This window comes from Podarcis gaigeae, assembly GCF_964106915.1.
Source record: "Podarcis gaigeae genome assembly, chromosome: 2".
NCBI lineage: Eukaryota > Metazoa > Chordata > Lepidosauria > Squamata > Lacertidae > Podarcis > Podarcis gaigeae.
This window is the reverse complement of record NC_139679.1, coordinates 74,518,396-74,531,404: the sequence shown is the minus strand read 5'-3', so window position 1 is coordinate 74,531,404 and position 13,009 is coordinate 74,518,396. Positions and strand designations below refer to the sequence as shown.

The 13,009-nt window shown below is 42.7% G+C and overlaps 1 protein-coding gene across 8 annotated transcripts in view; it reads right to left on the bottom strand.

Moving 5' to 3' along the window:
- The window catches only part of RAD54L2 (RAD54 like 2), a 74,868-nt gene that overhangs the window by 10,343 nt on the left and 51,516 nt on the right, over positions 1 to 13,009 (bottom strand). For all 8 annotated transcript variants that reach the window (XM_083726490.1, XM_083726489.1, XM_083726494.1 and 5 more), the window contains 13 exons: positions 12,617 to 12,849; positions 12,236 to 12,418; positions 11,627 to 11,760; positions 10,790 to 10,986; positions 10,033 to 10,375; positions 7,869 to 8,046; positions 7,119 to 7,370; positions 6,470 to 6,588; positions 4,200 to 4,318; positions 3,739 to 3,838; positions 2,519 to 2,724; positions 1,764 to 1,939; positions 112 to 308 (listed from right to left, as the gene is read on the bottom strand). In XM_083726490.1, coding sequence (XP_083582616.1) covers positions 112 to 308; positions 1,764 to 1,939; positions 2,519 to 2,724; positions 3,739 to 3,838; positions 4,200 to 4,318; positions 6,470 to 6,588; positions 7,119 to 7,370; positions 7,869 to 8,046; positions 10,033 to 10,375; positions 10,790 to 10,986; positions 11,627 to 11,760; positions 12,236 to 12,418; positions 12,617 to 12,849 — 2,437 coding nt within the window. The remainder of the gene's footprint in view (positions 1 to 111; positions 309 to 1,763; positions 1,940 to 2,518; positions 2,725 to 3,738; positions 3,839 to 4,199; positions 4,319 to 6,469; positions 6,589 to 7,118; positions 7,371 to 7,868; positions 8,047 to 10,032; positions 10,376 to 10,789; positions 10,987 to 11,626; positions 11,761 to 12,235; positions 12,419 to 12,616; positions 12,850 to 13,009) is intronic.

The following is a 13,009-nucleotide window of genomic DNA, read 5'->3' as shown; positions in this document are numbered from 1 at the left end:
GCCCCATGTTCTAAGAGCCAGAAAACGATTGCCAAGAAGCAGGGGCTGGGGCAGATCAGAAGATGCCATTCGCCTTGAACGTTACATACAGAAAGGAAAGGGTTTACCTACCAGTTCCTCTGACTGAAGGCGGGTATGTTTGTCAGGCTCTGGTCAGTGGCTGGGTAATACTGAGCGTAGGATGGACGGGTGTATGGGACGGATGCACGTTTCTCTTCCTCGTAGCTCTTCTTGGCTGCTTTCTTCTCTGCCTTGGTGAGCTTGTGTTCTTTACGGTCAATCAGCAGCGACTCATGCTCAAAAGGCTCCTGTGGTAACAACAATGGGAAGTATCATTTTAAGAACTCTTTTTTTAAATCAAAAGTACCACAAAAACACAGGGTGAAAGAATGGCAGCTATCCTACCCTCCTGTTATAGGATACCACTAACCTATCCAAAAGGTAAAAGTAAAGGACCCCTGACAGTTAAGTCCAGTCACAGATGACTCTGGGGTTGTGGCGCTCATCTCGCTTTACAGGCCAAGGGAGCTGGCATTTGTCTGCAGACAGTTTTTCCGGGTCATGTGGCCAGCATGACTAAGCCGCTTCTGGCGAAACAAGAGCAGCGCACGGAAACGCCATTTACCTTCCTGCCAGAGCAGTACCTATTTATCTACTTGCACTTTGACGTGTTTTCGAACTGCTAGGTTGGCAGGAGCAGGGACCGAGCAATAGGAGCTCACCCCGTAGCGGGGATTCAAACCGTCGACCTTCTGATCGGCAAGCCCAAGGCTCAGTGGTTTAGACCACAGCGCCACCCGTGTCCCTTTCGTAACCTATCCATCTTCGTATGAAAAAACTGGGAGCCAATAGGGTTTATTTTATATAACTGGTATTTTACCCTCCCTGCAAAGGCTAGGAGTATTTGGTTGGGTCTTGGAAAGACTGCAACTGCTTTGCTCTTCCTCTGGTTATTCTGCTGCTGCTCTACGTGGTTTGGCTTAGTACATCATCCAAACCCAGGCTTGGTGTTTTGCTCTCTCCAGATGAATTATGAGCTGTAACACCACAGGAGAAGTATGTTATTAGCATGTGATGCTAGCCTAGCAGCTAAAATCATGTACCAGTACTTCAAATTACAGTAGCACCTCTTGTTACGTAAACTTCAGGATGTGAAAGCGGCAAACCCAGAAGTATTTGACTGGGTTTCGCCATGTGCAGAAGTGGTCCTCAGGTTGCGGAAACCTCGGGATCCAACCGGACCTCCAGAACGGTTCCCATCTGCAACCAGAGGTATCACTGTATAGTAAATTAAGGCTTGGCACAGCTTGTCTCCTCAAAGAGTGTGTAATATCAATTGCATTACTGTGAAATGCTGCCTCTGATTGTCAGGTGCTGGTTATTTAAAAGGACCAAGTCCTTGTTATAGCAAGGAGAAAGAGGTTCAAGTTATCTGCAGGAAACACAGGAGATGCCTCGGTTATAGCCAAGTTCAGATTACACACTAAGCCAACCCATAACTTATATCAGCACAACACAGCAGCAAAATGACCAGGAAGGAGCAAAGCAGCTACTACCTCCTCTCCAGGAACCTGCAATTGGATTTATTTGTGCTATGCCATAGTTTGGCTTAGCGTTACATGGGAACAAGATTACATCAACAGCAGGCTTTCTCAAGATGAGAACCATGTGGCTTTGACACCTTGAAGTTATTGACAAGCAGATGGGTCAGGGTTGCAAAATAAAGATTAGGGAAATAGTGGGTTTTCCCCTTCCCTCCTAACCTTGGTGATGAGGTGAGGGTACTTGAGACAGGCCAGCTGCAAGACAGATTCCATGATCTTGTTTGGGCTGAATGAATGCTGGACAGCTTCGGGTTCCTCTTCCACAAAGTGTAGCAAATTCTCCACCTCTCTCCGGGTAAAGTTCAACACCGGATTCAAGTCATCCACAACACGATCTAAATAAAACATAAAGAAGGTAAAGGGACCCCTGACCATTAGGTCCTGTTGCGGACGACTCTGGGGTTGCAGTGCTCATTGTGCTTTATTGGCCGAGGGAGCCGGCATACAGCTTCCGGGCCATGTGGCCAGCATGACTAAGCTGCTTCTGGCGAACCAGAGCAGTGCACAGAAACGCCGTTTACCTTCCCTCTAGAGCGGTACCTATTTATCTACTTGCACTTTGACATGCTTTCGAACTGCTGGGTTGGCAGGAGCTGGGACCGAGCAACGGGAGCTCAGCCCATCGCGGGGATTTGAACTGCCGACCTTCTGATCAGCAATCCCTAGGCTCTGTGGTTTAACCCACAGCGCCACCCGCGTCCCATAAATAAAACATACATAGATCCAAAATGAGGAAGAACTGCTGCTCTTGTTGCATTTGGACCTCCAATAACATTCCTTGCGTGGTGACATACGTAAGGGCAGGCACTTGCAAACACAAGAAGAAAGAAGAAAACCAGGAAGCAACCGAAAACCCATTTCAGAGGCTAAAAGACAGGGGTGATTTGGTGGAGACATGTGAAGATTTGACCCACCTGACATCCCTTGTTTGGAGATCTGGCGGTCATATATTTTCTTCTCCAGGGTGTAATCGGAAACTAATCGATAAATGTGGCAAGGCTTCTTCTGCCCATAACGATACACCCGACATACTGCCTGGGCATCATGGCATGGATTCCAGGAGGCATCAAATACTATCACCCTGTTTGCACCGATCAGATTCACACCCAAACATCCAGCTCTAAAAATATATAAAATATTCATTCATTTGTTACCATTATTTATATCCTGCATTTCAGGATGCAAATCTTTCATCTTCTTTTTGAAAATAATAAAATTATTTGATTTTACAAGTGTAGAGTTATAACAATACCAAATAAATATCAACATTGAAGGATTTCTCTGAATCTCTAGACTTCCCTCCATCCCCTCCTTGGGTCTTACTGTCAACATTTTCAACTGCATATTGTATAACTCATTTTTTAAATCTGTCCATAATGTCCACCGTACTTGTTTACATTACAAGTGTTATTTAAACCCTGCTAATGTTTTCATCTGCTTACAGTGGTCTCCTAAATAAATTACCCGTATTTTTCGCACTATAAGATGCACCAGACCACAAGACGCACCTAGTTTTTGGAGGAGGAAAACAAGAAAAAAATATTCTGAATCCCAGAAGCCAGAACAGCAAGAGGGATCGCTGCGCAGTGAAAGCAGCAATCCCTGTTGCTGTTCTGGCTTCAGCGATAGCTGCGCAGCCTGCATTCGCCCCATAAGACGCACACACATTTCCCCTTATTTTTTGGGAGGGAAAAAGTGAGTCTTATAGAGCAAAAAATACGGTATATATTTTTCCTATACAGGATGCAAATCTTTCTAATGCAGCTTACAAGCTACAATGATACAAAAATCATTAATAAATATCCCAATCAAACTATCAAAACGTAAGTCATCCAGGAAGCTCCCTGCAGAGCTGCTGCTGGTAAATGTCCCCTTGCAGAGAAGGAGGTCACACACACACACACACACACACATTCTATTCTGCCTGGGAATCATATCTTAAGTGGGGGCTGTTGCTTTTGCTCAAAATCCTGGTATAAAATGTTAATTGGATGTTAGCAATAACTTCTGAAGATAACTATGGAATGATTAGTGCAAACCTCCACAGGTTTCTAAAAGGTCTTAAGGCCATCTTTTCAACTGGATCAAATGCCAAGGATTCTTGGTGGCAAATACCTCATTAGACGCAACTTACCGTGTGGAAAGAAGGAAGAGTGAAACCGAAGTGTTGCTGGGGTCGTTGAACTGGTTTATCAGCCGCTCCCTCTCGGAGGCTGAAGTACTACCATCCAGACCTACCCAGTGGAAAATGCATACAAAATGTGTGTTTTTAAATAAAAATAAAAATCCCACAACATCCATTAAAATAAAACAATTATGGGCAATTGCAAGGTTTTGCTTGTTTGATAATATCCATGTGACATTGACATAGGAGGGGGAAAATGCTCAAGCATCAAAATAAACTACTTCTATCCAAAACCAAACAAATGCCTGCAAGCAGTTCGTCTGAAAATGAAGGTGGATCCATGCACATCTCCATAGGAAACAACAGAAAAGGTTGCAGACAAACTAGAGAAAATGGATACATTTTCAGGAAGATCAGCCCAGCTGTAAACCGTTAGTACTCCAGATGATGGAAGGACACGCTGTACTTACGATAATAATTCACATTTCGGACCCAATTATGGGTTCCTTGTGATTCCAAGCCTGGGAGAGAAGGCACTGGTCTCTTTGCCAAGAAATCCTCAATGACAGACAACGTGGAAAGGCTTTGGCTGCAAGAGACAAAGAACTCCACTCAGAAGAGCAAATGAAAGATTTTTAAAAATCCACAGTATAATTTGAATAGAAAAAAGGAGATCCTATTTACAAGTGCAAAAGCTAGTCTGCACTGGCACCTTACAATACACAATGTTCTATTTCACATAATTTAGCACACTTCTCATCTGCAACACATGCATGAGGCACAGGCAGGAATCCAAGGCTCTTTATTTTTTAAATATATTTGAAAGAATGATGAAAATAGAAAATGTTATGCTATCAATTGAGGACAGAACAAACAATGGATGGATTCAGACTTTCAGCACAATCCTAACAAAGTCTACTCAGAAATAAGTTCTGCTGAATACCGCAGGGACTTGTTCCAAGGGCAAGTGGGGTTAGGACTGCAGCCATAGTTGGCTAACAAGTTCAAGGGAGTCATCTCTAGGAATAAGTGAGCCTGGACCCAACCCAGTGGATTTGCCATATCAAAAAGCAGATTTACATTAAATACTTCTCTTTTTGGTCAAAGGCAGCTTACAATAAAATCAGTATTACAATTATCCTGCAGAACGACCAAAACATAAAGGTAAAGGTAAAGGTACCCCTGCCCGTACGGGCCAGTCTTGACAGACTCTGGGGTTGTGCGCCCATCTCACTCAAGAGGCCAGGGGCCAGCGCTGTCCGGAGACACTTCCGGGTCACATGGCCAGCGTGACAAAGCTGCATCTGGCGAGCCAGAGCCGCACACGGAAACGCCGTTTACCTTCCCGCTGGTAAGCGGTCCCTATTTATCTACTTGCACCCGGAGGTGCTTTCGAACTGCTAGGTTGGCAGGCGCTGGGACCGAGCAGCGGGAGCGCACCCCGCCGCAGGGATTCGAACCGCCGACCTTTCGATCGGCAAGTCCTAGGCGCTGAGGCTTTAACCCACAGCGCTACCTGCGTCCCCCGTAAAGGTAAAGGTACCCCTGCCCGTACGGGCCAGTCTTGACAGACTCTGGGGTTGTGCGCCCATCTCACTCAAGAGGCCAGGGGCCAGCGCTTGAATCTAAATCTTACTACCCGAAATCTAACAAGCTTGTTGAACTTCAGAAGAGAAGCTTCATCATTTTATGAAAAACATAAAAAAGCAGGAATCCCTGGATAAAGGATGGGATGGATGGGATGCCACAACTGAGAAGGCCCATTATACTTCAGACATCAAGAGCTTTTGCAATAGGGCCCCCTCGGAACACTGGGAGGAACATATGAGAATGGTGTTTCTAACAAATAACTAGGCATAGGTGATTTAGGGATGTAAATGGTAACATCAGCACATCGAATTATGCCTCAAAACCAAGTAACAACCAGCGTAGCTCTTTAAAGGACAGCAGTAATGTGGTCACTTTCCTAGGCCCCAGAATGGCCAGGGGGCTGTAAGCGTTCTTCACTGGCCGCCATGAATTTGTGAAGAAAACATTGTTGTTGTTGTTTAGTCGTTTAATCGTGTCCGACTCTTCGTGACCCCATGGACCAGAGCACGCCAGGCACTCCTGTCTTCCACTGCCTCCCGCAGTTTGGTCAGACTCATGTTTGTAGCTTCAAGAACACTGTCTAACCATCTCATCCTCTGTCGTCCCCTTCTTCTTGTGCCCTCAATCTTTCCCAACATCAGGGTCTTTTCCAGGGAGTCTTTTCTTCTCATGAGGTGGCCAAAGTATTGGAGCCTCAGCTTCAGGATCTGTCCGTCCAGTGAGCACTCAGGGCTGATTTCCTTAAGAATGGATACGTTTGATCTTCTTGCAGTCCATGGGACTCTCAAGAGTCTCCTCCAGAACCATAATTCAAAAGCATCAATTCTTCGGCAATCAGCCTTCTTTATGGTCCAGCTCTCGCTTCCATACATCACTACTGGGAAAACCATGGCTTTTACAATACGGACCTTTGTTGGCAAGGTGATGTCTCTGCTTTTTAAGATGTTGTCTACGTTTGCCATTGCCTTTCTCCCAAGGAGCAGGTGTCTTTTAATTTCGTGGCTGCGGACTTTGTTGCCCAGGATTACTGAGAAACCTGCTTTAAGGTCTGTTTTTTATAAACAGCTGGATTGGAGTCAATAGTATTTAGTCACATTTAGCAAGAATCTACAGCAGGAACAAGATCTAAAGTACTGTAATTGCCCCGTACCTGAAGACTAATAATTTGTCTCCAAGTTTCACACTCTCGTCCACAAGATGAAACAGCAACACCATCTTAGGTGAATTTTGCAAAACTCCTGTCTGGTAATCACAAAGGATGTCTTTCGCCTGTGGGTAAAATGGGAACATTCAGTACCATCGTGAACAGAGTTTGCTGCTGTATCCCAGTTCACCAATTCACTACTTAATACTCCCTAACCTCCTAAAAGACATGTGAAAAACACACTTTTTATTCAGAAACAAATCTTTCACACAACATTATGTCACAAGTCATTCGAAAAGAGGCAAAACATAATAACTGATCCCGTGACAGATAATTTAATATCCACCCTGGTCTTTCATACCTGGGGATTATTAGCATGAGATACCCCAACTAAAGTGGTGACTCACAGCAGAGACAGACAGACGCATGTATACTGTTATGTATGATTTCAGAACCAAGTACATATTGGATTGGATTAAGCATTTGAGAAGCAGCACATTGGCCGATTATTCCAGGAAACATTGGCAAAATTACCAGAACCAAACAGTGCGCAGTATCCTAAAAAAGCCTGTCCCAACCTAAGAATCCTTCTTTATGCTTGAGGAAAAGGGAGGGAGGAATCAGTCACATTGGAAGTTTTGATGCTGGTACTCACCCACTCATATGTTACAACCTGATTGGCTCTTTCCTGAAAGGGATTGAAGCCAATGCCCTGAATGTATTTGCTGTTGGTCGCTTCCCCAATTGGTGATGCCAAAGCATTGTTCTCCGTTTTGACTTTCATTCCCTGTGACTGGCAGCGTGAATTGGTACTGGCCGTGCCAAGGTCATCCACATCCAGGTCCTGCTCATTGGCCAAATTCTCTTTTTGTAATGCTTCATATAGCACGTCAGGATGATTCCAGATCTGAAAGGAAATGGCAGGTTACTTTGCAACTATTTAGCCTAAAATACTTCAGAAATTCCATTTATTAATGTCTAGGTGGTGACTATTTACTTTATTTCTAGCCATATGTTGCTCTAATCAAGGGGCTGAGAATGGGAAACAGCAATTCCACGAAAAGTACGTGGAATTGCAGCCCGGGATCTTCTGCTTGCAAAGCAAGATGCTTGACTACTGAGCTTCTCAAAAGGAAGTGTGTCACACATCTTCTCACGCTACTAATTAGTCTGTGGTCAGACAAAGAACTATAATCAAGACACTTCAAGCCAAACCACCATAACACAAATCATTCTCACTCAGGAAATGTTCCGTACTTCCCAGTAAGAGCTTGGTCTTAAAAGAGGACAGCTGTGCTATTCAGTATCACCACAATGCTATAGAACACCAATACATGTGTATAGATTTCCTGCCCTTTCCATGGACTCCACACAAACCATCTGTCTCTTTCCTATTTAGACATACCTTACAACAGACACAGAAAGCCTTGAGTGGATTCAGTCCCAGCCAGCCACTGTTGCCTGCATCACGAAACCGGTTCATGAACTCAGTGTAAAGAGCCCGCTGGATCTTTGACAAACGTACTAAGATGACATGCTCTTCCTTGTAGGGAAGCTGAACTTTCAGGACATTGTGCCCTCGCCTACAAAATCAGCCAAGAAAAAGAAGGTCAGGAGAGGGAGTGCTCAGACTGGAATCTCTGCAGTGAACCTAAGAACAAAATGTGACTTTCCTGTTATGCTACTGAGGAGGGAAAGCACAGATCACCTAACTTTGTGTGTGATTTATTAACGATAATGACAGGATCTCAAGCATGAGAAACATACTTGTAATTTCCAGGGGGGTTACCCATGTTAAGTCTCTACTTGCCACAATGCTGTACTTCCACTGCTGGGAGATAATATGCCTCTGAGTACCAGTGACTGGAAATCGCAAGTGGAGAAAAGCACTGTTGCGCTCAGGTTCTGTTCCCTGGTTTCCCACAGGTGTCTGGTTGGCCACTGTGAGAACAGGGTGCTGGACTAGATGGGCCACTGGCCTGATCCAGCAGGACCTTTCTTAGGTTATTTAGAGTCCTGTGGCATCACAAAGACTTCAAAATTCATCATGGTAGAAGCTGGGGGTTCCTAGCCTAGGCACTGTACCTGCCACCCTCCTCCCAAAAAGCTTCTCTGTGGCCCTAAGTGCCCTCCCAAATTTGTCATTTTAAGAAAATGTTTTAATTAGCTTTTTTAAAAATATTGCCTGTTCCTATGTATTTCTTACTGCGATGTCATGATGCCAGAAGTCCCCTCCACTTTTTTAAAAATAAGAATTACTTTGAAATGTGTTTAAACATATTATATTAATTATATTATATTATATTATATTATATTATATTATATTATATTATATTATATTATATTATATTATATTATTATTATATTATATTATATTATATTATATTATATTATATTATATTATAATTATGATTACTCCCATAGGTCCCCTGTTGTGATGTACTGCTGCCAAAAGGTAATTTGTGTCCCTTCAAGCTCCCGCCACAATTTCTAATTTTTAAAAAATGCTGAACATTCCAGCAAGTTCCCTGCTGTGATTCTATAATGCAAAAAAGGGGTGTTGACACACACCCTCACAAACAAAAATGTTATTTTTAAAAAAATCTTTATAATTATTCACCATTGCCACTTTTACTCTTTGGTCACATCCATTTTGACATGCAGCATGGGTCAATCCTCTGCTCAAAAAGGGTTAGGCCCCCCTGAAATGAGCATTCACGGACTACAACTGCATCGGGTGCAATAGACTGTAAGCCATAAAAGCTTATGGCATAATAAATTTGTACTTCTCGAGGGAACCACAAGATGCTTTGTTGTTTAAGCTCATTGATGGAAGTGGACAATTGTTTTTCTTAGGCCACTGCAAGATTTGAGCCGTGCCTCTGGGTTTGTTACCAAGGAAGTATAACTTCCCAATTGGAAATTTGAGTAAATATTTAATCTATAGTAATATACAACTCAAACTGAACTTGCAACTGTCAGATCTTTGTAAATTACGTTCATAGGCTTGGATGGAAAGTGTTACACAAGCAGGCTGCTATTCACAACATTGCACCAAGATTTAATAGCATGTACATCAAAATGAGATTGCTGGAGCAGCCTTCCCTGTGTGGCACATTGCACCTTATTACATAAAACTTAAAAGTGGAAACCTCAAGAATCATGTCTCAACTCACAAATGAAATTCAACAATTTGACAAAATACCAACTCAAGAAACAATGGTCAACCTTCAAAATAATTCGTTTCTAACTCTGACATAGCATCATTTCTCTGATGATGGTAGGTTCTGACCCAGCAGACATAATAATAATAATAATAATAATAATAATAATAATAATTTCTACCCTGCCCATCTGGGCAGCTTCCAACAGAAGATTAAAATACAGTAATCTATTAAACATTAAAAGCTTCCCTAAACTCTTTAGCTGATCATGATAGGTTTCTGTTTTCAGATCCAAAAGTCCAATTTACTGAACTGACTAGCAGTACTCAACGATGTGGCTCAGCACAAAGTTCAAAAGAATTGTTGGAAAAAACCTAAGGTGCTGGCAATCTGATGTGGCCTCACCTTTGTACAAAGCCCTCCAGCAGGCTGTGCAGGACGTGACTGCGATACCTCATGAGGCGAACATCCTGAGGGGTGCTATCGATACACTGTCCATTCAGGATGGGGCGCTCAAACATGTTACTGAACTCCTGCCGGGTACCAAGAAAGTCAGGACGGACAAAGTCCACCATACACCAATACTCAATTAGGTTGTTCTGCAGAGGGTAGCCAGTGAGTACCACCCGTCGCCGAGATCGGATGCTCTTCAAGGCCTGAGAGGTGCTAGCATGGCAATTCTTTATCCGATGTCCCTCATCACAGATGACCACATCTGGCCCAGGGCGGGACAAAGCTTTCTCGATTCCTGAATGGAAAAAAAGCAACACAGGAAGCTGTTGTTCACAATTCTTGATTTAATGCAAAAAAATGTAAAAATCCAGTAACGGAAAATGTGTGGGTCAGAAAACATGAATGGACTGTAGTGATAGCCATTCCAATCTGACGGAGGACACTGGTGACAGAAGGACACTGAAACCTACTTCAGTGGCTTAGGCGATGATTACCACGGCTCTTGTTTAAAATTCCCAGTGAGACACTTCACAGAACACATGTCCATTCAATCCATGTTAGAGATAAATATAATAGGGCCTCTGTTTCTAAACAATTTTTGGTTAATAATTTTCCTGTGTCCACATATTAGTAAAAATAACTATCTAAGGATTGCATCTCTTAAAATGGAAGTAAAATTAAGAGTTTTAAAAGACAAAAGTCTCTGAACCTTTTAAAAGCTCCTGCTGACGATCCTCTTCATCCAAATCTATAATTACAGGGCCAGTCTGCTTTTTGCTTTTTTTCCTTCTGCCTGTGGCAAAGGATTTCTTCAATGAAAGGAGACGATACATCTCATAACCCATCAGCAACACGCCACCATCAGTCACCCAATCAGTTACCACTTTGGCACGAGCTGCTGTGGTCCTGTAGAGAAAAACAAAATAAAACGTACCAATACGAGCGTGGCGAAACCCAGAAGAATACACTTCCAGGTTTGCTGCATTCATAACCTGAAAGTTACGTATCCAGAGGGTCCCCTGTAATGTGTGGCACCTACGTTTTGTAACTCCCTGTCTACTGACTTCAGACAGACACCTTCACTGTACTCTTTTCAGTGCCTGCTTAAAACATTTTGTTTAGAAATGCCTATCTGAACACACAGGTGTTGATGTCTTTTAATTGCTTTTTAGTCCAATATTAAATTTCATCATCTTTTAAATGGTTTTAATTACTTATTTTTAACTTTGCTATTGATAATTAAAAATTTCCTTGTAAGCTGCTTAGAGGTTTTACTACAATCAAGCAAAATATACATTATGTTAACTAAAATAATGTGCCTATAAGCCCTATGGTGATGGTTTAATGAAAGGTGCTTTTCTGATTTTACCTGTTATATTTACTGTTACATTAATTTTTATCAGCCATTTTGCATACGGAGGTTTATTTAAGCAGTTTTGTTCACTTATACAAGCTGCTTTGAGGACCTTCAAGGGTCAAAAGGCAGGGTATAAACAGCAGCAACAGCTCTACACAACACCTGTGTAAGTGTATTAATTGCACTTACTTGTGTTCATCATTCAAGATATGGACTTTGAAGGTACGAGGCTGAATCTCTTTTGGATCATAGTCAGCAGGAAGGGCTTCTGGTGCTGGAAGCCACATGTTGAACTCTGCTAGCCAGTTTTGAAGAGTGTTTACCTGTAAGAAAAGAGGGTGATGGGAAGTATGAGACACACCAGTAAGGATTCTGAAGCTAAGACCACAGAACACTGAGCATTCAAGGACAAAATGAGCTTTTCAGGTTCAAGTTCATGCAAGTATTTATTCACATGTAACACTCAAGTGGTTTTTAAAGGATGTAACAAATACAAGTCTTCTCAAGTAAGAGAGTGTGTGTGTAAGAGAGAAAGAGGGAGAGAGAGAGAGGGAGGGAGGGAGTTGTGACGGTAAACAGGGAGGGGACAGCTAAGGAAGACCACATAGTACCTCCTCCATCTGCTCCTCAGTGCAAGAACTGAGCCTCTCTATGTAATCCTAAAATGGGTATAATTAAGTGGTGGGAAATGGAAGCCAAGAGACATCAGAGCTTGCTCTCAGTTTTGAAGGGCCCTCCCTCCTCCCTCCAACACCCACACAAACAGAACCAACACACTCTTCTGCTCAGTCTACTTACGGGTACAATGGCTAGGACAGTCTTCGCCTCAATGTGCCGGAAAAGTACATCCAAAAAAGAGATGACTTGGAGGGTCTTGCCCAGCCCCATGCTATGAGCTAAGATACAGCCAAACCCACTGCTGGTTTTAAATCTTTCCAAGGATTCCACCAGATTATCATACAGGAAGCGGATACCACCAATCTAGAAAGAGTAACAAACAATGTCAAAGAGATTATGGGTGGGAATGCAACAAACTGCTAGGCTGTATATGCATTTCGTCACATACATATGCAACACTACAAGGGCTGAGATTTATCAGTGCATGTTACACCAAAGTACAGCTTCTGAAAAGAAAGTTGCTGAAGTCCTTTTTATGTCCAGACTGAAGATCTCCAGTACCTGGTGTGGTTTTACAGCTCGTGCAAGTTGAGGAGCCAGGTAAATGTCTTCTTCATTTGGTGGGTGGTTGATGTTGACAATTACTTGTCCTGAAGCATCTAACTGGTTTAGAGCATCGTTCACGTGAGCGCCACTGCTCTCTTCAGAAGCATCTTCATCCCCTTCATTGCCAGAGTCACTGCTGTCTACAATCTGAAGGGATTCATCTTCTCCTGAACTTAATTCTATCACTTCTGTAAGACAACCAGACGTGGGAGATTAGCACCTCCATCGTATTTTTATCTCATTTGTAATGTTCATATTGAACTATCTATTCCTGTGCCTTCATTTCCTCTTCTCTCTAGAATAGAAAACTAAGCAAAGTAATAAATTATGAAGGTTAAAAAAATGTAA